At 44.3% G+C, this 26,113-nt stretch overlaps 1 protein-coding gene and 1 long non-coding RNA gene across 6 annotated transcripts in view; one reads left to right on the top strand and one right to left on the bottom strand.

The window, feature by feature from the left end:
* TNFSF13 (TNF superfamily member 13) overlaps positions 1-24,075 on the top strand; it is a 56,638-nt gene extending 32,563 nt beyond the window's left edge. For 2 of the 3 annotated variants that reach the window (XM_073654478.1, XM_073654480.1), the window contains exons 2-6: positions 3,781-3,859; positions 4,795-4,842; positions 5,400-5,518; positions 5,612-5,759; positions 21,068-24,075. In XM_073654478.1, coding sequence (XP_073510579.1) covers positions 3,781-3,859; positions 4,795-4,842; positions 5,400-5,518; positions 5,612-5,759; positions 21,068-21,177 — 504 coding nt within the window. In that variant the 3' untranslated portion in view covers positions 21,178-24,075. Of the gene's footprint in view, positions 1-3,780; positions 3,860-4,794; positions 4,843-5,399; positions 5,519-5,611; positions 5,760-13,315; positions 13,543-21,067 lie in introns of those variants that run through there. The other variant, XM_073654479.1, reaches the window with a different exon arrangement.
* The window catches only part of LOC141167117 (uncharacterized), a 44,855-nt gene that overhangs the window by 10,495 nt on the left and 8,247 nt on the right, over positions 1-26,113 (bottom strand). Inside the window, exon 3 of one of the 3 annotated variants that reach the window (XR_012251395.1) lies at positions 23,914-25,892. The exons of the other annotated variants lie outside the window; for them this stretch is intronic. This is a non-coding gene — a long non-coding RNA (uncharacterized lncRNA). Of the gene's footprint in view, positions 1-23,913; positions 25,893-26,113 lie in introns of those variants that run through there. 3 annotated transcript variants of the gene reach the window in all.

Genomic DNA, 26,113 nt, shown 5'->3' with positions numbered 1-26,113 from the left:
AATCCTAAAAAAATCTGTGAAATTCCAGATAGTGAGGTAGCAAAACACGAAAAATACCAAGGGGGTGATTACTTTTGCAAGCCACTGTAGTTAACACTTCATTTGTGCAGCACGGAAAATAGTGTAAAATTTAAAATGCAAAAAAAGCAGTGGTAGAATTGCTGTTTTTCTTAAATTCATTCCCATAAAGAGTTAACAAAAATTTTTTAATAAGTTATATGTACCCTGAAATTATGTTAATGACAAATAAAACGTACTAATTTACTGTCATAGATGTAATGGTAAAATGGGATCAATAGCTAAACTGTCTCTTGAGAGGGGACGTGTCACCTTCATATTGAACATAGAAGAATGTCTTAATTATAACTTGGAAAATAGAAAAAAGAGCTAACACTTCATTCCAAATCCATATGTAGCTATGACCTCCTACTGTGAACAGGTAGTTAAAGTAGGTTATCTGCTGGAGGACAGACACAAGGTCTGGACCCAGTGTATACCAGAGGCTGGGATGTGACAAATTTATCACCTCTGGAGAAAACTCTTCTTAGTCTTCAAAGGAATTAGATCAGACACTCTAACTGGATTCCAGTTATTAATATTGTTTTTTTGTGACAGGCATAGGTCTTATAGTTCCTATAGTTATGGGAGACATATTTTCGGCATCATGAGTCCGGGTCTAACACAATGCATGCAATTACATTGCGGTGAGGCCTACCGGTCAACCATGAATTAATATCGGACAGATGGACGATGGTATATACAGTGGTGTGAAAAAGTGTGTGCTGCCTTCCTGATTTCTTATTCTTTTGCATGTTAGTCACACTTAAAGGGGTTTACCACAAACAAAAGTTCATTTTAATCAATGGCTGTGTCTGACCGTGTACGGAACATGGTCTGATCATACCACATCTCCTGGGCAGGGTGGAAGCAAAAGAGTATACAGACATTACAGCAGGGGAGGACGCAGGAGAGTATACAGACATTACAGCAGGGGAGGAAGCAAAAGAGTATACAGACATTACAGCAGGGGATCACAAAACAGATTTAAATATTACACAAAGATAACTCAAGTAAACACAAAATGCAGTTTTTAAATTAAGGTCTTTATTTTTTAGGGAAAAGGAAATCCAAACCTACAGGGCCCTGTGTGAAAAAGTGATTGCCCCCTAAACCTAATAACTGGTTGGGCCCTTCGCAGCAACAACTGCAATAAAGTGTTTGTGATAGCTGGCAATGAGTCATTTACAACGCTCTGGAGGAATTTTGGCCACTCGTCTTTGCAGAATTGTTGTAATTCTGCCACATTGGAGGGTTTCCCAGCATGAATTGCCTTTTTAAGGTCATGCCACAACATCTCAATCGAATTAAGGTCAGGACTTTGACTAGGCCACACCAAAGTCTTAATTTTATTTTTATTAAGCCATACAGTGATGGACTTACTGGTGTGTTTCGGATCGTTGTCCTGCTGCATAACCCATGTGCGCTTCAGCTTGAGGTCACGAACACATGGCCGGACATTCTCCTTCAGGATTTATTGGTAGACAGCACAATTCATGGTTCCATTCACCACAGCAAGTCTTCCAGGTCCTGAAGCATCAAAACAGCCCCAGACCATCACACTACCACCACCATATTTTACTGTTGGTATGATGTTCCTTTTTCTTAAATGCTGTGTTACTTCTACACCAGATGTAAAAGGACATACATCTGTCCACAGAGTATTCTCCCCAAAGTTTTGGCGGTCATCACAATGTTTTCTGGCAAAACTGAGATGAGCCTTTATGTTCTTTTTGCTCAGCAGAGGTTTTCATCTTGGAATTCTGCCATGCATGCCATTTTTGTCCAGTCTCTTTCTTACGGTAGAATCATGAACATTAACTGAGACAAGTGAGGCCTGTAGTTGTTTGGATGTTTTTGTGCGGTCTTTTGTGACCTCTTGGATGAGTCATTGCTGCGCTCTTGGGGTAATTTTGATCGGCCAGCCACTCCTGGGAAGGTTCACCACTGTTTCATGTTTTCACCATTTGTGTATAATGGCTCTCACTGTGGTTCGCTGGAGTCTCAAAGCTTTAGAAATGACTTTATAACCTTTTCCAGACTGATAGATTTCAATTACTTTGTTTCTCATTTGTTCCTGAATTTCTTTGGATTGCAGCATGATGTCTAGCTTTTGAGGATCTTTTGGTCTACTTCACTTTGTCAGGCAGGTCCTATTTAATCTATTTATTGATTGAGAACAGGTGTGGCAGTAATTGTGATAAAACACAGTTCATTTATGTTTTAAGGGGGGGGGGCAATCACTTTTCACACAGGGCCCTGTAGGTTTGGATTTCTTTTTCCCTTAATAATAAAAACCTTCATTTAAAAACTGCATTTTGTGATTAATTGTGTTATCTTTGTCTAACATTTAAATTTGTTTTGTGATATGAAACATTTAAGTGTGACAAACATGCAAGACAATAAGAAGTCAGGAAGAGGGCAAACACTTTTTCACAATACCATATGCCATGTTTCCTATCTATGGAAAGCTAAAATCATGATAGTAAATATGACATTAATATCTGCCACCTGGGACATCCAGACAATTTTTTGGGACCTAGCCGCATCCCATGGACCAGCCCCACATGAGCTCATCAAGGAGTTAAGGAGTGCAGGAATGTGTATTTTTTTGAGCCAACACATAATGAGAGCTGAAACCTTTGTTCTGCTGATGTAGCTGCATGACAGCTTTTGTTAAAATGACACAATTTTGGAGAACTATGGAGAAATTCTGAACAAAAAACAAACAATAAAACAGCTATTCCGCAATGGTGACCCATAGGCACCCTACAATCACATCTTTGACATAGTTGCCAACTGTCTCAAATTTATTAAGACCATACGTATTTCACCACACCCAGTTAGAACCAGCTAATATTGCATACTCACCTCTCCTCAATCCTAGCTCCTCCTCGGCCAACTAGGCTTCTCCTTGGCTCTTCCCTGGGTCAGGACTTTTCTCTCATGGGTCAGGACATCACGTGTGGTGGTGCTTGGAGCCCAAAAGCCAGCTCCTCCTTGGCCGACTAGGCTTCTCTTTGGCTCCTGAGTCAGGAAATTTCACCCATGGGTCAGGACGTTTCTCTCATGGGTCAGGACATCACGTGTGGTGGTGCTTGGAGCCCAAAAGTCAGCTCCTCCTTGGCCGACTAGGCTCCTCTTTGGCTCCTGAGTCAGGACATTTCACCCATGGGTCAGGAAGTTTCTCTCATGGATCAGGACATCACGTGTGGTGGTGCTTGGAGCCCAAAAGTCAGCTCCTCCTTGGCCGACTAAGCTTCTATTTGGCTCCTGAGTCAGGACATTTCACCCATGGGTCAGGTCGTTTCTCTCATGGGTCAGGACATCATGTGTGGTGGAGCTTGGAGCCCAAAAGTCAGTAAATCTCATGGAAGTGAATAGTGAGAGTTGCACATATGCTCTTCTCCCTGGTCTAGAAATAGATTCAAGTCTCATGGATGGGACCCACCTCTATCAGATATTTATGGAATAACCAAACTTCTAAAATTGGAATATCCATTTACATGTCAACTAACATTTATATCTCCCATAGGTATATGGGATTAGGCATGTTGAGGTCCTTCTTTCCAAAGGATTGGGCACCATGAAAATAAGATTGTCAGTTGAATCTTGTCTAAGGTCTATGGGCACATTAATGTCTAGGGGATCTGCTCATGGATTATTTTTGCAAGTTGCTGGCTGACCAGTTATCGATGTTTTACAGTTGCACTTCCATTACAGGTTCAAAGGCTCTGCGAGACTCAACTCTGCTCCCGGCAAAAGAGAGACGTCACGGGGACCAAAAAACGGAGACACGCTGGTGAGACGACAGGAAGGATGTTTTTGCCTTGCACCCACGTTCTTCCTCATAGTTCACGGCTTAATATTTTCTTTTCACATTTCATTCATCCCCTGTGGGAGTGCCCTTTGTCATCTCAGTTACTGACTATGCAGAGTGCATCAGTCGAGATGAGTTTATCAATCTCTGTTGCACTCTGCATAGGTAGTTGGCCAAGATGACAAAGTTCACTTCGCCATACTAAGAGCTTTGTTATCTTGGTTGGTGCCTACGCAGAAAGCAGCAGATAACAAACTTCAACTGTTTCGTTCATTGGCCGCCAGGTAGTCCTTCGCTGTGCCCCCATGTCACTCCAAGGAAAAGCATCATTGGGATTATGGAGGAAGAAAATTTTGCACCCCCATAGAATTTATTGACCAGGGAAACTGCCTTTCTAGCCCCCACCAACCTACATTGCTGATGAGCATGATGACACTTGTTGAGCTTTAGCTCTTCCTCGTCAATGTCTGCTCTAACCAAAACTCATCTCTAAATAGAAAGGAGAGAGAATGGCTGCCAGACAATCGATCAGCCTTTACACCTGTCCATATGCACGACTATAACATACCGACATCAAAGGAAATGCTCCCAATTCACCAGAGTGGAGGCGAACTAGAAATAGGGGTTCTTGTCTTACCTAAGCCACCCACTCATGGACCTCAAAAAAAAGACAGATCTAACTGTGGAGATCTAACCTTCAATGATGATGTTCTCACACCAGGATAGGTGATATCTTTGGGTGGTCCAATCAATGGGAGCCCCATGATCTCGAGAGAATTGTCTGTTTGTGGCCAAAAGCTGGTACCTCCAGCTATCGACTAGAGAAGATGGGATTAACCCTAATTCTAAGAGTTGATGAAGAAAAACGGGACAATACTCTTCCGCATGGTCACCCTTTATTGTGCTGTTTCTTTCAGGAAGTCGTTCTCTCCTTCACCTGGTACCGCAGTCGATATATTCCAATGGTGAGTTAATCCTATCTATCTTCAACTATTTGGTGTTTTTCCCTCACATTGCAAGATGAAAGATTTTATGGAAAAACGTTATTATCATGCAGGCTCACTTAGACTAACGTCATTCTCTCATTTGGGTCTTTTTTTAATCATGATTTACCATGGTCTTCATTCTCCTTGTGTGACAGGTTGACCTCCTGTCCTTACCCTTTACGTATCTTTAATCCATGTTCGTCTTCTCCAATTAATGAGATCTTCTCGTAGTATTACCAAAATAAGATGCAGAATCATTCTACTTGTTCATAATTCAAGGGAATTGGTCAAGGAGTCACTTTGGTTCCTTCAATAAATAATGTCCAATCAGTGATTTTCCATCTTCTGTAAAACCTCAACTTTGAGCATGACAGCTTCCAAACGGGACGTCTATTACAACTGCCGGAGAGTCAGTGGTTGAGGACTTCGGTCTTAACAGACGCGATCAATAAAGAACATCTTTGGAGGAATTGTCAACATTTTTGATTAAATTGACTTTCTAGTCAATACCTTTACTCCTTCTTCTATTGCCTCAGACTTCCAGGACTGTACGGAAATCTCTTGGAAAGTGTCTCTACATGAGGGCAAATCTTTGGAGGCTGAAGGCAAAAGTGTTCAGGTGAAACATTCTGGGATCTACTCAATTTACAGCCAGGTATGATACCGCCCAGTCCAATGTTTTGTCATCATTTCTTTATTATCTGCCCTTCTCCAAGCCAAAGTTCTGCATCTCTCGCTTCTTTCCTAGGTGTTTTACACGGATACGACGTACACCATGGGTCATATAATATTACGGCAGACAGATGGAGATTCAGAAGGCAGCGATATTCTTCTCCGCTGTGTTCAGAGTATGCCAGGGGACAAAAGTTTGGCATTTAATACTTGCTACACATCAGGTAAGACTCTTATCTTAAAGGGGTTGTCCACTACTAGGACAACCCCTTCTTGATCTAAATGTTTAAAATAAAAAAAGTTTATACTCACCTCCCGTGCCTGCGCCGTTCCAGCTGGTGTCGGCACTCGCGGTCCTCGCGGAGCTCTCATGTGGTTGCTGTGACATATGACGTCGGCGCCCAATGTAGTACGGAATGTCTTTATTTTTCTTAATATCTTTATTTTTAAAAGAATAGGAGTGTGTTTGAATTTTTTATATATATATTTAAAATCTTTTTTTTTTCCTCTATCTTTTACTTGCCATATAGGAAAAGTGAATCCGCGATTGATTGCTTGCTCTATGTACAGCAAAATCACATCACTGCAGTATGTAACAAAAGTCATGAGTCCTGTGAAGCACGGCCTGTAGCTGGCCTTCACAGGAGGACTAACATGGTAGCCAGCAGGGCCTACAGCAGGATCCCAGCTGCCACCGCAAAACACTGGCACCCCACAATGTCTGTGTAAAATATCATACACCCGCCATGTGGAGAGGGCTCAACAACTGACCTGACATAGGACATACTATTATGTCCGATTGTCTAAGGCTAGGACATGAAGGACAAGTACCAAAAATACTCTTCGTTTTGTCAGTATTTTGAAAATCCACCTTTGGCTTTCACCACCGCCCGAATCCTTCTTGCTCTTCAGCAGATTCAAGCATGTCTCGACTGAAATTTGATCCCAAGTCTCGTCTACACGTTCCCAAAGTCGGTGCAAACTGGTCAACTTTGGCATGTATACAGCTTTTTCTTTAATTCTACCCATTAGTGTTTGATTGGGGACTGGGAACTGTGGGGCCAATCCAGCACCTCTACTTCATGGTCATTGAAGCATTTCATCTCCAATCTCGATGTATGTTTCAGGTCGTTGTCCCGCTGGAACACTGTCGTCCTTATTTTACCCATAGTACTGGAGTGTATGAAGTAATTCATCTTGTAGGATACTCGCATATAGCTCAGACCACCATCGATCCTGGTCAAGTATCCAATGCCTTTGGTTGTGAAACAACCCCATATCATCAGGCTTCCTCCACCTCCATTTCCTTCATTTTCTCCATCCGTTAGCCTCTTTTTCCTTTGTTTCTTTCAAACCCATTTGCACCCATCAGAGCCTAGCCTATTGACTTTCGTCTCATCGCTCCAAATCACCCGTCTCTAATCTTCTACTGTCCCCTTTTCGTACTTTTTTGCAAACTCAAGCGACGCTCCTGTGTAATCACCGACCAATGATGTTCCAGTTGTTCTCGATGAGAAACAAGTCCAAAGATGCTGCAGCCATGGGAGAACGTTTGGGCAACGCAGGATGCTCACAGTAGCACCAGCAACATGATTCCAGAAATTGTTGTTTTGAAAAACTGCTCCTTGGACACTTTGGAGAAATTGCCATTACACTGGTTCCATGGTTGATCTTTTCGGTACTCAAAGTGACATTGCACGCCACATACCAAGTCTAAGGTATGTCTACACAATCCATCAGGAGGCATTTGCACGTTATTGGGCTAAGAGCCAGACATCCAGCTACAGGTGATCTACTGACCCCATGCCATCGATCTAAAAGGCAGCCACAGTGCAGAGCAAGATGGCAATAGAGGCTGGAATGGAGGTCTGTCTTCATCATCAGTGATGCGTTCTGGATGCAATAAAAGCCGGACATTGGTCTGAACACCATGTCATGGGCAACACTATGAAGAGGCCTTCACAAGGGAAGGTCACACTGATCCTATTCTTGAGATTATGATGTGGCATAACACAGTTAAGTCCAGAATATTTGGACAGTGACCAACCCTTCGTGATTTCAGCTCTGCAGGCCACTATTTTGCCATTTTTGATTTTAAATTAAACTAATTATTAATTGTTATTATAGCGCCATTTATTCCATGGCGCTTTACATGTGAAGAGGGGTATACATAATAAACAAGTACAGTAATCTTCAACAAAACGAGTTACCGACTAGTACAGGAGGAGAGAGGACCCCGCCCACGAGGGCTCACAATCTACAAGGGATGGGTGGGGATACAATAGGTACAGCTGGTCGTGCAGTGGTATGGTGGAGCGGTGGTTACTGCAGGTTGTAGGCTTGTTGGAAGAGGTGGGTCTTCAGGTTCCTTTTGAAGGTTTTCACGGTCAACGAGAGTTTGATGTGTTGGGGTAGTGAGTTCCAGAGAAGGGGGGATGCACGGGAGAAATCTTGTACGCGATTGTGGGAAGAGGAGATAAGATGCAATTGAAGTTTAGACTTTTCGGTTTATTTAAAGGGATTGAACAAAAATATCTCGTGAAATGTTTAGGATTGCAATCATTTTTCTACAAAGCATCCTCATTTCAGGGGCTCGAAGGTAATTGAACAAAATAACTTTACCATAAATAAAATGTTCATTTTTAACACTTTGTAGAGAATCCTTTGCAAGCAATGATGGCCTGCAGTCTGGAAGTCTTTGACGTCACCATTGCTGGTTTCCTCCTTTGTGAGGCTTTGCCTCCTTTACTGCAGTGACTTCAGCTCTCGCTGGTTTGTGGATCTGTAACATCCCTGGCGGCGTGCTTGCATAGTGCACCACCTCCCACTATGCAAGACCGCAATCTTACCTGTCAGTCCAGCCTGCAAATCTTGCTCCAGTTAATGCTGTGTGCATGTCTCTTGACTGACTGCTTAGGGCGGTGGCCCGGTTACTTCCTGATTCTTATAGCTGCTGTGGGCGCACCCCTAATGCGTCTCCAGCCTATTGCTGTGAGTCACTGGATATTTAAACCCCCTCCACCCAGAAGGAAGGGCCTGAGCAACACCTTCACTCAGTTAGTCTTTACTACTGAATTGCCAGGTCCTGTCCTGTTTCTAGTCTGTTTCCGCCACTCTGGGGGCTGCATACCCAGACCTGTTATCTCTGACTTCTAGTCGGTTTCCGCCACTCTGGGGGCTGTATACCCAGGCTCGTTCTTGTTTCTCATTGCAGTAGCAGTTCCTCTCTGCTCTGCCTTGTCCTCCGCTCCGGCGGTTTCGCTTTACTCTGCTTGTCTACCGCTCTGCGGCTCTGTACCTGTCTCCCAGTCTGTACTGGACCCTATCCAGCCTGCGCTCCAACCTGCTAGTTCCTCCCTGTCTGCACTCCCGCCGTGCTTGCAGTATCTCCCTGTCTGCATACCAGCCGTGCTTGCCAGTGCCCCCCTGTCTGCATACCAGCTGTACTTGCCAGTACCCACCTGCCTGTATGCCAGTCTAACCTGCCTGTTCCTGCATTCCCCGGTGTGGGTCAACAACTGTGACCGGGGTCTGACCTGGAGTCGCACCTGGTCCCTCTGCTCCGTTCCTCCTTGGTCCACGGAGTCGACTAAGCCGCCGTGCGACCTTGGTTGGATCGGGTTGATACTTAGTTACGCCCCTCCAGGCACTCCTCGGTTCATGGTACAGAGGGATCACTAATCACGCTCACGCCAGTCAGTCCGGGCGCGAGCGTAACAGAATCTTTCTGCCTCAAGTTTTGCCTTCAGCATGTGAAATGCGGCTCGATGGGCTGAGAGCTGGTGATGACTCGGTCACTGCAGAATATTCCACTTCTTTGCTTTCACAGTATGTTTTGGGTCATGGTCAATCTCTCCCGTCCAATGAACCTTTCCTGCATTTGGTTGAATCTGAGCAGAAAGTATGGCCCTGTACACACAGGATTCCCTCGGCTGCTTCTGTCTTCAGCCACATCATCAATAAACAATAGTGACCCAGTGCCATTGGAAGCCATGCATGCCAGTGCCATCACACTGCCTCCACCATGTGTTAGAAGATGTGCCGAGGATCAGAAGCTGTTCCAAGCCTTCGCCATACTATCTTCTTCCCATCATTCTGAACAAGGTTGATCTTAGATTTGCTTTTCCAGAAATGGGCGGCTTCTTTAGATGTTTTTTTTTGTGAACGTTCAATCTGGCCTTTCTATTTTAAGGCTGATTAATAGTTAGCACCGTGTGGTGAACTCTCATGAAATCTTCTCTTTATGGTAAGCTTAGATACTCAAACACCGACTTCCTGGAGAATGTTCTTCACTTGGGCGGATGTTGTGAAAGGGTTTTTCTTCACCATGGAAAAGATTCTGCGATCATCCACCACTGTCGTCTTCCGTGGACGTCCAGTCTTTTTTGAGTTCCTGAGCTCACCAGTGCGCCCTTTTTTTTGTAGAATGTACCAAACTGTTGATTTGGCTGCTCTTAATAACATTAACATTTCTGCAATCTGTCTGATGGATTTCTTTTTTTTTCCAGCCTAATGATGGTCTGTTTCTCTTCCAATGAGAGTTCTTTTGACCATATGTTTTGGGTTCACAGCAACAGCTTCCAAATACAAATGCCATACCTGGAATCAGCTTCAGCCCATTATTGAGCTTTTGAGATAATTGTCCGATTACTTTTGATCCCTTTAAAAAGAGGCAGCTACATATTAAAGAGTTGTAATTCCTAAACTCTTACTCCAAGTAGGATGTGAGTCCCCAGGCAATACTCACTGTCTCCCAACTTTTGGTTGGCCCACAAATTTTGTATCTCCAGCCAGTATAGTCTGTATTCACATTCCACGCTCCTCCAGATGACAGATAAAACAATAGAAGCACAGGTATTCAGCAGCAATAGTCCTTAAGAAAGTTAATCAAATTCAGACGACAGATCCCACAACTGTAGCACGTTTATCCTGCCCAGTCGGCAACCGATCTCCAAACTCTATAAGCCACCCATACATGGGCTCCAAGACCTCAGCCTAGATCCTATCCCTTCTACGTCATTCCACCAACTCCCTGACTAAACATGTGGCTTATTTTCCTCCCTTCTTGGGATCAGCCCCCTGAATGGGCAGAAGTGTTCACACCCTCCCCAACCCCCCAAAGCTAACTGTGCATTGGTGGAGGTATTTTTGTCAGCTTAAAACCCATCACCTGGGACTGCATGTGAGACCCCCTGTGGTGAGGCGTTCCACGGAGTCTACTTTCCCCATTCACACAATGGGACTAGTGGCTGAGAGAACAAAAACCAGGGGAGGAGTCCTGAGGAGATAATTTGCATATTCCCACTGCATTTTGGGGTAAGTGAAGAGTCTCCGCGAGCTCAAAGAACACTGGAGTTTGGCTGTTGGAGCTGAAAAGAGGACATCGGTAAACCGCGCGCCTCCCGGCGCGCGCCTTTTGAAGCTTTTTTCTTAAGCTTTTTTCACTGTTTTCAGAACATTAACAATAAGAAGATGGAAGAGTCCAGGAGCCATTTGCTGAGCTGCATATCCTGCTACATGTTCACAGACTTGCCAGTGGAAAAGCCAAACTTCACATGCCAGAAATGCAGCTTGTGTCCCTGTTGGAGGAAAAGTTGCGAAATCTAGAAGAGAGGTTAACTACCTTGAAAATCATTAAGGAAGGTGAAGAGTTCTTAGACAGAGCAGAATTATCTCTTCATGATTCAGAAAGAGAAGAAATTCGAACTGCACCTGACGAAACAGAGGAATGGAAGCCTGTGACCCACAGAAGCAGGAGGATCGAGAGGCAGTCAGCACCCATACTGCTCAGGAACCAGTACCAGGCTCTCACACAGGAGAACCATGAAGAAATACAGCAAGATAAGACTTTGCCAGCAATGAATAACCTTGTAAGCCCTCAAAATCCTCCTGGATGGAGAAAGAAGAATGTTGTGAAGAAACAACGGAGAGTGGTGGTCATGGGGGATTCCCTGTTAAGAGGAACAGAGGCCGCTATCTGCAGACCAGACATAACCTCAAGAGAAATGTGCTGTCTTCCAGGAGCAAAAATTAAAGATGTGTCTGACAGGATATCAAGACTCTTCAGACCTACAGATCACTACCCATTCCTGCTAATACATGTGGGGACAAATGACACCGCAAGAAAGGACCTGGAAACCATCTGCAGTGACTTTGAAGTCTTAGGCAAGAAAGTGAAAGAATTGGGAGCGCAGGTGGTCTTCTCATCCATCCTCCCAGTGGATGGCCATGGAACAATGAGGTGGAATAAGATTCTACAGGTGAACAACTGGCTACGTCGATGGTGCCGTCAACAAGGATTTGGATTTCTGGATCACGGAATGAATTACCTATACGATGGACTACTTGCTAGAGATAGGGTGCACCTTACGAAGACTGGAAAACATGTATTTGGAAGTCGCCTTGCTACACTCATCAGAAGAGCTTTAAACTAGAACAATGTGGGAAGGGAAGCAAAAGGCCAGAAAAAGCCATACAGCTGACAAATACTATTGAGATCTATGCTACTGGAAGTGGAAAGGAAGAACAAAGACAAAACAATTTAAATAATAAAAATATGGGAGGAAGAGAAACCAATCACAAACTAAAATGTTTTTATACAAATGCACAAAGCATGGGCAACAAACAAGGAGAATTGGAACTACTAATGCAGGAAAAGGAATATGATGTCATTGGAATCACTGAAACTTGGTGGGACGATACACATGATTGGAATAAAAGGCTAAAAGGATACAACTTATTTGCAAGAAACAGACTTGATAAACGAGGAGGAGGTGTTGCATTGTATGTTAGAAAAGCGAATATCTGCACAGAGATTGAAGCTTCAGAGACTGGGAGTTCTGTGGAAACTGTTTGGGTAAGAATACAAGGAGAGAACAACGGAAAGTACACCATTGTAGGCATTTACTACAGGCCACCTGGGCAAGCTGAAGATATGGATGAACTCTTTATGTATCAAATGACCAAGTTCTCCAAAAAATATGACGTAGTGGTCATGGGAGATTTCAACTATCCAGACATTTGTTGGGAATCTCTCTCAAGTAAAACTAACAGGTCAAGCAAATTCTTATCCTCTCTTGCTGACAACTTTATCTTCCAAAAGGTAGGGGAGAAAACAAGGGGATCTGCTACTTTGGATCTAATCCTTATAAACAGGGAGGAAATGGTTGAGGAGGTAAAGGTGGCTGGGACCCTAGGAGGCAGCGATCATGCTATTATAGAATTTTGGATAACTAGAGGAGGAAGACATGTGAAGACTCAGACTTCAAGGTTAGATTTTAGAAAGGCAGATTTTAAGAGACTCAGAAAGAGAATAGGAGGGATCCAATGGCTGGATGTCCTTAAGGACAAAAATGTCCAGGAAGGATGGGAAATTTTTAAAAATGAGATTCTCAAAGCACAATCGTTAACAATCCCGAAAAGTAGGAAGAATGGGAAGCATTTAAGGAAACCAGGATGGATGAACACAGAACTTAAACACATGCTTAAAAGAAAGAAAGAAATGTTTATTAAATGGAAAGAGGGAGGCATATCTAAAGAAGATTATAATGCAGTCTGCAGATCCTGCAGGGCACGTATCAGGTTAGCTAAAGCTGACAATGAATTAAGGCTTGCAAGAGATGTCAAAAGCAATAAAAAAGGATTTTGGGGGTATGTCAAAAGTAAAAGAAAAGTCAAAGATGCTATAGGATTTTTACAGGATGAAAATGGAGAAATGGTAAGAGAGGATGTTGAGAAGGCTGAACTTTTTAATTCCTATTTTGCATCTGTTTTCTCTCAGAAAGAAAATGTAACATCAACTGATCTTCACTGTCCTTTTAAAGGAATAGAGGAATCCAAGTTATCTGTAAACAGAAAGATTGTGAGGGAATATTTAGCTAACATAAATGAGTTCAAGTCTCCAGGTCCAGATGAATTACACCCCAGAGTACTGAAGGAGATCGTAGAAGAAATTTTAGAACCACTCTCCATAATCTTTGAAAATTCTTGGAGAACAGGAGAAGTCCCAGAAGACTGGAGAAGAGCAAATGTTGTTCCTATCTTCAAAAAGGGGAAGAAGGTGGACCCAGGGAACTATAGGCCGGTGAGTCTGACTTCTATACCAGGAAAGATATTTGAACAAATTATTAAACAACATGTATGTAAGTACATGGATAAGAATGAAGTGATTAACCAGAGTCAGCATGGGTTTGTAACTAACAAGTCATGTCAGACTAACTTAATTTCCTTCTATGACAGAATCACTGACTGGGTGGATCAGGGAAATGCTGTAGATATAGTATATCTTGACTTCAGCAAAGCATTTGACAAAGTATCTCACACCATCCTTATTGAAAAAATGACCAAGTATGCAATGGACCAGGCAACTGTTAGGTGGATTCATAACTGGCTTAGTGATCGGACTCAAAGGGTGGTTGTAAATGGCTTCACATCCAGCTGGATGAATGTCTCAAGTGGGGTACCACAGGGCTCCGTCCTGGGACCTGTATTGTTCAACATCTTTATCAATGATTTAGATGAAGGAATTGAGGGTAAACTGATTAAATTTGCTGATGACACAAAGCTAGGAGGGATAGCTAATACTAGAGAAGAGAGAGAGAGGATTCAAAAAGACCTAAATAAACTGGAGCAGTGGGCAGCAACCAACAGAATGGTTTTTAACAGGGAAAAATGCAAAGTACTACATCTGGGCAATAAAAATGAAAAAAGCATATACAGAATGGGAGGAATAGAGCTAAGCAACAGTACATGTGAAAAAGACTTAGGTATACTAATAGATCATAGACTGAACATGAGTCAACAGTGTGATGCAGCAGCAAAAAAGGCAAATACAATTCTGGGATGTATTAACAGAAGCATACAGTCTAGATCACGTGAAGTCATTATCGGTCTTTACTCCTCTTTGGTCAGACCTCATCTGGAATACTGTGTACAGTTTTGGGCACCACATTTTAAAAAAGACATAGACAAACTGGAGCAAGTTCAGAGAAGAGCGACCAGAATGGTGACTGGTCTGCAAACCATGTCCTATGAGGAACGGTTGCAGGATTTGGGAATGTTTAGCTTGCAAAAAAGAAGACTGAGAGGAGACTTAATAGCTGTCTACAAATATGTCAAGGGCTGTCACATTGTAGAAGGATCATCTTTATTCTCATTTGCACAAGGAAAGACTAGAAGCAATGGGATGAAACTAAATGGGAGGAGACACAGATTAGATATTAGAAAAAACTTTTTGACAGTTAGGGTGATTAATGAGTGGAACAGGCTGCCACGAGAGGTGGTGAGTTCCCCTTCATTGGACGTCTTCAAACAGAGGCTGGACAGACATCTGTCTGAGATGATCTAGTGAATCCTGCTTTGAGCAGGGGGTTGGACCAGATGACCCAGGAGGTCCCTTCCAACTCTACCATTCTATGATTCTATGATTCTATGAATGACTTGAGGCCCCTGAGATACTGATGAGATTAATGGAATAATTGCTTTACCTTTTTAAATCTTATGTGACCTTATGAATACATTAGATCCAACCAGAAAGTCTTCCTCAGCTTACTGTCATAGAATGAAGACATTGATTGATTCCTGAAGCTGAAGACTTTCCAAGTGAAATTAGTGCACTTAAGCTGACGAGCAAGCAAATCTCTAATAAAACACAATAATAAGATCGAAGGAACCAGTGCTCCATGCTGGAAAAAGTCTGCATGTCTTAGAGCCGAGGACTCTGCTCTACGTGCATTGGTCCTCACACATACATACACACACACCAGAGGTAAGCAAATCTTAAAGGGAACCTGTCACGTCCTAGTTGCTATGTACTCTGCCCCCATAGCGTTGTTAGTGATGCACATTGCATCACTAACAAGCTGTTTTCATTAAAATCGGTGGTAGTATAATGATTTTATAACATTATATATACTTTGTCCTACCTGCTGTATTCAGTCATAGGGGAGTGATTCTCTCATTCAGTCACTGCTGGCGCCGCCCATGTAGTTGAATATTGCTCCCGGCGAGGTTTCGTCTAGATCGGAGGTGATATTTTGTGCTCCTCACTTTAGCCTCCGATCTAGGCGCTTCACTACTGAGGAGACGAGATCGTAGTTGCTGGAGTGAGGGTCTCAGTAATCCCCTCCGATGTAGACAGTTCAGCACTGACACCACTAGATCGGAGCTGATTCCAGGATCCTCATACTCTCTGCTATCTAGTCGCCTCTTCTGGCTTTTTATTGTTTTTCTTATGCTTTTTTATGCAATCGGTCATGTTTTTAATGGAGCAAATATCACAAGTCAAAAATGATTTTTTTACACTGCTATATAAGTTATGTATTTTTACACTGTTTTATATTTTATGGATTTGGGCTAAATTCTTTTTTTTCCTGATTAATGAAACTTACGTTTTTATTTTCGCTTTATGTAACATAAAAAATTCCCCTTATCGCTGATTGTCCAGTTTTGCCAGAATGTGACTCTACCCATTTGTCCACAGTCCAGTCCGCAGCAGCGACATTGTGAAGAGTGGGCGGAGCTCCGCGGGAAGAGGCGTAAAAGAGCGCCTCCAACAGTCACCACAGAAGTGACAAATTACTACAGGAATGTCCGGGGTCACTGGAGAACACTGCTGGTGTGTGTGTGTATATGTATGTGTGTATGTATGTATGTATGTATGTATATATATATACATACAGTGCTGGCCAAAAGTATTGGCACCCCTGCAATTCTGTCAGATAATACTCAGTTTCTTCCTGAAAATGATTGCAATCACAAATTCTTTGGTATTATTCTCTTCATTTAATTTGTCTTCAATGAAAAAAACACAAAAAGAATTGTCCTAAAGCCAAATTGGATATAATTCCACACCAAACCTAAAAAAGGGGGGGGACAAAAGTATTGGCACCCTTTGAAAAATCATGTGATGCTTCTCTAATTGGTGTAATTAACAGCACCTGTAACTTACCTGTGGCACCTAACAGGTGTTGGCAATAACTAAATCACACTTGCAGCCAGATAACATGGATTAAAGTTGACTCAACCTCTGTCCTGTGTCCTTGTGTGACCACATTGAGCATGGAGAAAAGAAAGAAGACCAAAGAACTGTCTGAGGACTTGAGAAACCAAATTGTGAGGAAGCATGAGCAATCTCAAGGCTACAAGTCCATCTCCAAAGACCTGAATGTTCCTGTGTCTTCCGTGCGCAGTGTCATCAAGAAGTTTCAAGCCCATGGCACTGTGGCTAACCTCCCTAGATGTGGACGGAAAAGAAAAATTGACGAGAGATTTCAACGCAAGATTGTGCGGATGGTGGATAAAGAACCTCGACTAACATCCAAACCATTTCAAGCTGCCCTGCAGTCCGAGGGTACAACAGTGTCAACCCGTACTATCCATCGGCGTCTGAATGAAAAGGGACTGTATGGTAGGATACCCAGGAAGACCCCACTTCTTAGCCCGAGACATAAAAAAGCCAGGCTGGAGTTTGCCAAAACTTACCCGAGAAAGCCTAAAACGTTTTGGAAGAATGTTCTCTAGTCAGATGAGACAAAAGTCGAGCTTTTTGGGAAAAAGCATCAACATAGAGTGTACAGGGAAAAAAAAGAGGCATTCAAAGAAAAGAACACGGTCCCTACAGTCAAACATGGTGGAGGTTCCTTGATGTTTTGGGGTTGCTTTGCTGCCTCTGGCACTGGACTGCTTGACCGTGTGCATGGCATTATGAAGTCTGAAGACTACCAACAAATTTTGCAGCATAATGTAGGGCCCAGTGTGAGAAAGCTGGGTCTCCCTCAGAGGTCATGGGTCTTCCAGCAGGACAATGACCCAAAATACACCTCCAAAAGCACTATAAAATGGTTTTAGAGAAAGCACTGGAGACTTCTAAGGTGGCCAGCAATGAGTCCAGACCTAAATACCATAGAACACCTGTGGAGAGATCTCAAAATGACAGTTTGGAGAAGACACCCTTCAAATATCAGGGACCTGGAGCAGTTTGCCAAAGAAGAATGGTTTACAATTCCAGCAGAGCATTGTAAGAAACTCATTGATGGTTACCGGAAGCGGTTGTTCAGTTATTTTGGCTAAAGGTTGTGCAACCAAGTATTAGGCTGAGGGTGCCAATACTTTTGTCTGACCCATTTTTGGAGTTTTGTGTGAAATGATCAATGATTTGATTTTTGCTTCATTCTCTTTTGTGTTTTTTCCTTGCAAGCAAAATAAATGAAGAGAATAATAGCAAAGAATTTGCGATTGCAATCATTTTCAGGAAGAAACTGAGTATTATCTGACAGAATTGCAGGGGTGCCAATACTTTTGGCCAGCACTGTATATATATAGGAATGTCCGAGGACACTGCGGTTATCAGTTACTCCACTTTTGTGCTGTCCGTTCTGATGGTTCCGGCGGCTGCTCCGTCACTGGCTGAGACTTGTGCACATACAGGAAAATTTGAATTCTATCAAAACTGAACAATCAGAGCTGTGTGTCATTTTTTATATTACAGAAAGAGATAATAAAAAAACTCACTTTATTAATTTTAAAAAAAAAATTCACAAAGTGGCCGAGCTTTCGCCCTCTCAACCTTCATTAAAGGGGACATCCGTCCCTGTCGTTCAGCTGCCTCTGCTGACGTCACGTCGATCACCTCCGATCTAGACCTCGCCAGGAGCAGTGTTCAAATACATGGGCGACGCCAGCAGTGACTGAATGTGAGAATCACTCCCCTATGACTGAATACAGCAGGTAGGACAAAGTATATATAATGTTATAAAATCATAATACTACCACCAATTTTAATGAAAAAATCTTGTTAGTGATGCAAAAGACGTATGTAACACACTAAGGTTTCCTAGGACAGTATTACACTCCTTTAAGCTACAGCGGTGTGGAAAAGTGTTCTCCCCCTTCCGGATTTCTTATCCTTTTGCACGTTTGTCGCACTTAAATGTTTCAGATTACAAAACAAATGTAAATATTAGACAGAGATTACACAAGTAACCACAAAATGCAGTTTTTAAATGAAGGCCTTTATTATTAAGGCAAAAAGAAATCCAAACCTACAGAGCCCTGTGTGAGAAAGTGATTGCCCCCTAAACCTAATAACTGGTTGGGCCTTTAGCGGCAACAACTGCAATCAAGCATTTATGATAACTGGCAATGAGTCTTTATAACGCTCTGGAGGAATTTTGGCCACTGATCATTGCAGAATTGTTGTAATTCAGCCACATTGGATGGTTTTCGAGCATGAACCGCCTTTTTAAAGTCATGCCACAGCATCTGAATCAGATTAACGTCAGGACTTTGACTAGGCCACTCCAAAGTCTTAATTTTGTTTTTCTTAAGCCATTCAGAGGTGGACTTGCTGGTGTGTTTTGGATCATTGCCCTGCTGCATAACCCAAGTGCGCTTCAGCTTGGAGGTATTGAACAGATGGCCGGTGTGACGATTGTCAAAAGGGAGACCCCGCAGAATCCCACCGCTGCCACTACTTGTGAAAGATCCACACCTCGCCACCCGCCTGACGTCACAATTACGGCAAACAGATCACGTGATACGGATCTGCCCTTTGCACCGTGACATTCCGCACCTCCTCGAGGACGTGTAAATTCAGATTGGTACAGTGCTACATAGACACCTCCTGTCCACACGGGTACAGGAAGGCACCGTGAGTGAGAAGAGGTGGCCCACTCAGTCACTGATGTGGCACAACACTCGCTCACACCCTTGACAGGCTGAGAGGTCCCTTCACTAGCCCCAGTGAAGCAGGACCTTGTCAGCCTGGTAGAGCTGCCACCAGTTCCTTTTAAATGTAATTCCCGCTAGCGGACCGAGGGATTATATCGGGCCAGGAACCAGCCCTGGTAGCGTGTTCGTTGGACCGAACAACAGATGTGAGGGGTCGTGGGTCGAGATAAAAGAGCAACCCAAGGTTAAACTATATATTTAATCGCCATAAGAGCACACTAGACAATACACTATATACACAAGGGTTACACATACATAATGGTCCAGAATGCAAACATAATAGTAGGGGTACAAAAGATACAAGCAGTTAGAGAGTCAGTTACCAGGCAGATGGAAGGCCTGACTTGCGGGGGAGGGGGTGCCACATGGGCTAGTGGTCCCTTTAGTTGCAGGACTTCTTCCACACGATGTGTTGTTGTGACCTCCCAGGGAAAAAGACACTGAGCTAGGACTGCTGGAGCAATTAACCCCTATGGGTCATTCACCCTCCTGCTCCCTAGCTGAACCTAAATCTCCACCCCTGGTCTCTCTCAGCTAAAAACTCCAAATGCTAAAATGGGCTATACTTCCTTACTGGACGGTCCTAGGGAGCCGGTTCTGGTGTCATCGGATCCAGCAGAGCCCCTGCTATGCGAGGAGACCAAACACAGTGGCCCTAGGGGTTTCTGAAAGGCTGTGCCTTGTATCTCCCCATCCCTAAGCGCTAGACGGTGCTGGAATCTAGGGTGTATCACTGGGATGAATCGTATTCCCATAACTCGGTATTAAATTGTGCGGGTCTAACACAAAGGACATGCCGGGTGGCTGGGGTCCACAGGGGGTCTTTCGGTGACAGCTCCACAACAGAAGGTGGGGCTTTTGTCACTCACTGCCCCTCAGCCCCCCCTTTTTGTTTAGCTGCAAAAGTGTCCGGTTACAGCTGTACACCTTGTACACCTTGTTGTAGACCTCTATAATCCCCCGCCAAACAGGGCACAATGATTGACATGGAATTATATCTTGAATATTCTTCACAGCAGGACATTGTCCTTCAGGATTTTTTGGTAGACAGCACAATTCATGGTTCTATTTACCACAAGTCTTCCAGGTCTTGAAGCAGCAAAACAGCCCCAGACCATCACAATACTACCACCATATTTTACTGTTGGTATGATGTTCCTTTTCACAAATGCTGTGTTACTTCTACACCAGATGTAATGGGACATACACCTTCCAAAAAGTTCAACTTTTGTGTCTCGTAAGTCCACAGAGTATTATCCCAAAAGTCTTGGCAATCATGAAGATGTTTTCTGGCAAAACTGAGACGAGCCATTATGTTCTTTTTTTGCTCAGCAGTGGTTTTCGTCTTGGAACTCTGTCATACATGCCATTTTCGCCCAGTCTCTTTCATATTGTCATGAACACTGACCTTAATTGAGGAAAGTGAGGCCTGCAGTTTTTTGGATGTTGTTGTGGGGTCTTTTGTGACCTCTTGGATGAGTCGTCGCTGGGCTCTTGAGGGAAATTTGGTTGGCCGGACGGCCGGCCACTCCTGGGAAAGTTGACCACTGATCCATGTTTTCGCCATTTGTGGATAATGGATCTCACAGTTGTTCGCTGCAGTCCAAAAGCTTTAGTAATGGCTAATATGTAAAATGGTTGCAGGAATATTTTTAGTGATTTTGCAAATCAATTCGCAAACTGTTCAAATCCACTGACATGAGATTTTCATAAAATTTGACACAAATTTGATTTGCATCAAATCGATCATCTCTAATTATAGTATATATACAGTATCTAAAATTTATATGTTGCTTTCTTTTAGGTGTTTTCAGGCTGGTGAAAGGACAATCAATCACTTTGGTAATACCACGGGGAAATGCCAGTCTGGATGTCAGCAATCAAGCCACGTTTCTTGGTGTTGTGAAATTATAGCCGTCCTTGCAAACTACAACAGGAATGCCAACCTTCAGTCCAACGGACATTATTTATAACAAAAATCCAGAAATGGGTTAAATAATCAGAGTAGCAAAAACAAAATCAAATAACAACTCTGCCTCTCCTCCTGCCGAGTGATACAAAAAGAGAGCGACAAGTATGATCCTAGGCACGCAGGGTGACATAGAATGAGCTATGAGTCTCCTCCCCCTGCAGGGTGACACAGAATGAGCTGTGAGTCTCCTCCCCCTGTAGGGTGACACAGAATAAGCTGAGTCTCCTCCCCCTGCAGAGTGACAAAGAATGAGCTATGAGTCTCCTCCCCCTGTAGGGTGACACAGAATGAGCTATGAGTCTCCTCCCCCTGTAGGGTGACACAGAATGAGCTGTGAGTCTCCTCCCCCTGCAGGGTGACACAGAATGAGCTGTGAGTCTCCTCCCCCTGCAGGGTGACACAGAATGAGCTGTGAGTCTCCTCCCCCTGCAGGGTGACACAGAATGAGCTGTGAGTCTCCTCCCCCTGCAGGGTGACACAGAATGAGCTGTGAGTCTCCTCCCCCTGTAGGGTGACACAGAATGAGCTATGCGTCTCCTCCCCCTGTAGGGTGACACAGAATGAGCTATGAGTCTCCTCCCCCTGCAGGGTGACACAGAATGAGCTGTGAGTCTCCTCCCCCTGTAGGGTGACACAGAATGAGCTATGAGTCTCCTCCCCCTGTAGGGTGACACAGAATGAGCTATGAGTCTCCTCCCCCTGCAGGGTGATACAGATAGGAGGAGCTATGATTCTCCTCCCCCTGCAGGGTGATACAGATAGGAGGAGCTATGAGTCTCCTTCCCCTGCAGGGTGATACAGATAGGAGGAGCTATGAGTCTCCTCCCCCTGCAGGGTGATGGAGATATGAGCTATGAGTCTCCTTCCCCTGCAGGGTGATACAGGTAGGAGGAGCTATGAGTCTCCTCCCCCTGCAGGGTGATACAGATAGGAGAAGCTATGAGTCTCCTTCCCCTGCAGGGTGATACAGATAGGAGGAGCTATGAGTCTCCTCCCCCTGCAGGGTGATACAGATAGGAGGAGCTATGAGTCTCCTTCCCCTGCAGGGTGATACAGATAGGAGGAGCTATGAGTCTCCTCCCCCTGCAGGGTAACACAGATAGGAGGAGCTATGAGTCTCCTCCCCCTGCAGGGTGACACAGAATGAGCTATGAGTCTCCTCCCCCTGTAGGGTGACACAGAATGAGCTGTGAGTCTCCTCCCCCTGTAGGGTGACACAGAATGAGCTGTGAGTCTCCTCCCCCTGTAGGGTGACACAGAATGAGCTATGAGTCTCCTCCCCCTGTAGGGTGACACAGAATGAGCTATGAGTCTCCTCCCCCTGTAGGGTGACACAGAATGAGCTATGAGTCTCCTCCCCCTGTAGGGTGACACAGAATGAGCTAGGAGTCTCCTCCCCCTGCAGGGTTACAAAGAATGAGCTAGGAGTCTCCTCCCCCTGCAGGGTAACACAGATAGGAGGAGCTATGATTCTCCTCCCCTTGCAGGGTGATACAGATAGAAGGAGCTATGAGTCTCCTCCCCCTGCAGGGTGATGGAGATATGAGCTATGAGTCTCCTCCCCCTGCAGGGTGATACAGATAGGAGAAGCTATGAGTCTCCTCCCCCTGCAGAGTGCTACAGATAGGAGAAGCTATGAGTCTCCTCCCCCTGCAGAGTGCTACAGATAGGAGAAGCTATGAGTCTCCTCTCCCTGCAGAGTGATACAGATAGGAGAAGCTATGAGTCTCCTCCCCCTGCAGGGTGATGGAGATATGAGCTATGAGTCTCCTCCCCCTGCAGGGTGATACAGATAGAAGCTATGAGTCTCCTCCCTCTGCAGGGTGATACAGATAGGAGGAGCTATGAGTCTCCTCTCCCTGCAGAGTGATACAGATAGGAGAAGCTATGAGTCTCCTCTCCCTGCAGAGTGATACAGATAGGAGAAGCTATGAGTCTCCTCTCCCTGCAGGGTGATACAGATAGGAGGAGCTATGAGTCTCCTTCCCCTGCAGGGTGATACAGATAGGAGGAGCTATGAGTCTCCTTCCCCTGCAGGATGATACAGATAGGAGGAGCTATGAGTCTCCTTCCTCTGCAGGGTGATACAGATAGGAGGAGCTATGAGTCTCCTTCCCCTGCAGGGTGATACAGATAGGAGGAGCTATGAGTCTCCTTCCCCTGCAGGGTGATACAGATAGGAGGAGCTATGAGTCTCCTTCCCCTGCAGGGTGATACAGATAGGAGGAGCTATGAGTCTCCTTCCCCTGCAGGGTGATACAGATAGGAGGAGCTATGAGTCTCCTTCCCCTGCAGGGTGATACAGGTAGGAGGAGCTACGAGTCTCCTCCCCCTGCAGGGTGATACAGATAGGAGGAGCTACGAGTCTCCTTCCCCTGCAGGGTGATACAGATAGGAGGAGCTACGAGTCTCCTTCCCCTGCAGGGTGATACAGATAGGAGGAGCTACGAGTCTCCTTCCCCTGCAGGGTGATACAGATAGGAGGAGCTACGAGTCTCATCCCCTGCAGGGTGATACAGATAGGAGAAGCTATGAGTCTCCTCCCCCTGCAGGGTGATACAGATAGGAGGAGCTATGAGTCTCCTCCCCCTGCAGGGTGATACAGATAGGAGGAGCTATGAGTCTCCTTCCCCTGCAGGGTGATACAGATAGGAGGAGCTATGAGTCTCCTCCCCCTGCAGGGTGATACAGATAGAAGGACACTATCAGACTTCCCCTCCTCCTGCAAAGTCACTGTTACTATCCTTTCTTCACACACTTTTACACTACATGTAATAATTTTATTTCTATTATAATGTTTCTAACTTTTTATAAGAATAAAAAATACAAAAAAAAGAAAACTTGTTTCTTCACATCCAGTTGTTGGTCTGGAGGTTGAGGTTTGATATAATGTATACGCCTCCTATTACAGTGCATTCTGTATTAATCTATCGTCCTCTATCAGGGACCGCCATCGGTCTACATGTTGGTAGATAAACATAAGGGGGCACAGAGGAGGCATTATTAGAAACCCCGCCAGAATTGTTTTGTGCATTAACACATTTGCGCTTTCTCATTTTCACAAATGTCACTTTTCTCAAGCAAATTTGTCACAGCATATAAGACATTGGTAAACCTGAAACTTTGAAACTTCACATTCTCCTACTTGTCTTGTGTATAGTTATATGGCAGAATCACCACCTTCCACCTCACCGGTGAAGAGTAGAGCTTTGCTAGAAAATACAGATTTTTTCCATGTCAAGTGGTGGAGAATGTGGGCATGTGACAAGTAATATAACATGTTGGCAAATTAAAGCTGTATTGATTATTTTCTCTATCAATCCAGGGCATAACATAGAAGAACATGTTAGTTTCTGGAGGTCTTGCACCCAAGAGCTAATTTTAGGGCCCCAGGCTACATTAGCCATGACACTATCTGTAAGGCAGTGTGACCATCTGTCCCTACTTATACCATTTTTACTGCATATCAATTTTGGAAAAATGTCTTATTTTCGGTAGTGGACACAGGGCGTAAATAATAGTGACCATACAGTTTAAAATCTTAATCTAGATTTGTTAAACCAAGAGAAATATGCTGTTATCTTTGTGTTGACTTGTAAATGTTTGTGTATTTCTGTGGCTGGTCAAGAAGGACATACAATTATTTGTATAACCCTGATTGTTGTCTTCTAATGGTCTGTGGAACAATGAATGTTTGCTAAATATGTTTATTAACCATTGTATGGACCCTGTGGCTTGTTGACTCACAAGACAAACTAGGCAAAATCATTAAATGCTCAATAAATGAGACCTGGGCACTGCCTCCCCCACCCCCCCCCCAACCTGTGACTGATGACCTTAGCCACATATGTAAATATAAAAAGGGTTTTTATATCCTGCTGAAAAGAGAATCAAGGAGAAGCAAAAGATCAGGCAGACTCTCTGAGACCATCAGCTTGGAAGCATGGCTTTAACCAAAGAGACGCAGATTTGGATTCTACATGAATCTGGCCTAAGGGTATATGGCCCTGACTGGAAAAATATGGATCTGCTCCATTGACCATCAGAGAGACCATGGATACATTTGGGGAGACCAGGTTGGGACGATGAAGCCACCTGGCCCCATGGATATGTTGTTTAGGGTTGCAAGGTGGGACCCTCCGGTTGCCTGGAGCCCATGGAGACATTCGGAGAAGCCAGATTGGGACCAACCGGTCATCTGGCCCCATGGAAACTCTCGGAGAGGCCAGGTTGGGACCCTCGGGTCTCCTGGCCTTGTACCTCGATGGACTGCTAACTTCCTAAGCTTGCCGCTACCTCCTCTCTGTGGGGGCCCACCAGAAGCAGGGGGGGGCACTGGTTGAGGTAGTTGGCCCTGGAAGTCCCAAAGTCACAGCTGTTTTATCCCAGGCGGGCCAGCGGAAGCGTGAGACTGTGTAATTTTGCATCATCTTGGGTATTTGCTGGGACTGTCCTGTGAGTTTATTATCCGTTTGGTGGTTCAACAAAGTATTGCCACACTGTTTTACCCGCACCCTGTGTTGTCTGAGTAGTATTATGCCCACAGAAGACCCGAGTCTTTACAATAATAATGTTCCACAAGTTGTCAGACATCTTCTGCCTCGAGTCTGGGGTCAGGAGACTGAAATTATAGATTAGCAATAGCGTTCTCCAGGATCTGAAAAAAGAAAAATTCGGCAATTTGATTTTTGTGCGGCACAATGGGGTAGTATAGTGCCCCTCGTACAAGGTGGAGGTTTTTCTATATCAGATGACTCTTGAGCAGCCATCACATGGCACGATGTTGAAGAGTTTAATACTTTACAGTACGAGCTCTCTGCTATATTTTGTCTTGTTCTTCCTGTTATGATGATTAGTTAATGGTTGCTGTATGTCCCA

This window comes from Phyllobates terribilis, unplaced genomic scaffold (assembly GCF_046119375.1).
Source record: "Phyllobates terribilis strain yellow unplaced genomic scaffold, ASM4611937v1 Scaffold_11__3_contigs__length_659146591, whole genome shotgun sequence".
Lineage (NCBI taxonomy): Eukaryota > Metazoa > Chordata > Amphibia > Anura > Dendrobatidae > Phyllobates > Phyllobates terribilis.
This window is presented reverse-complemented; position numbering and strand designations above follow the sequence as displayed.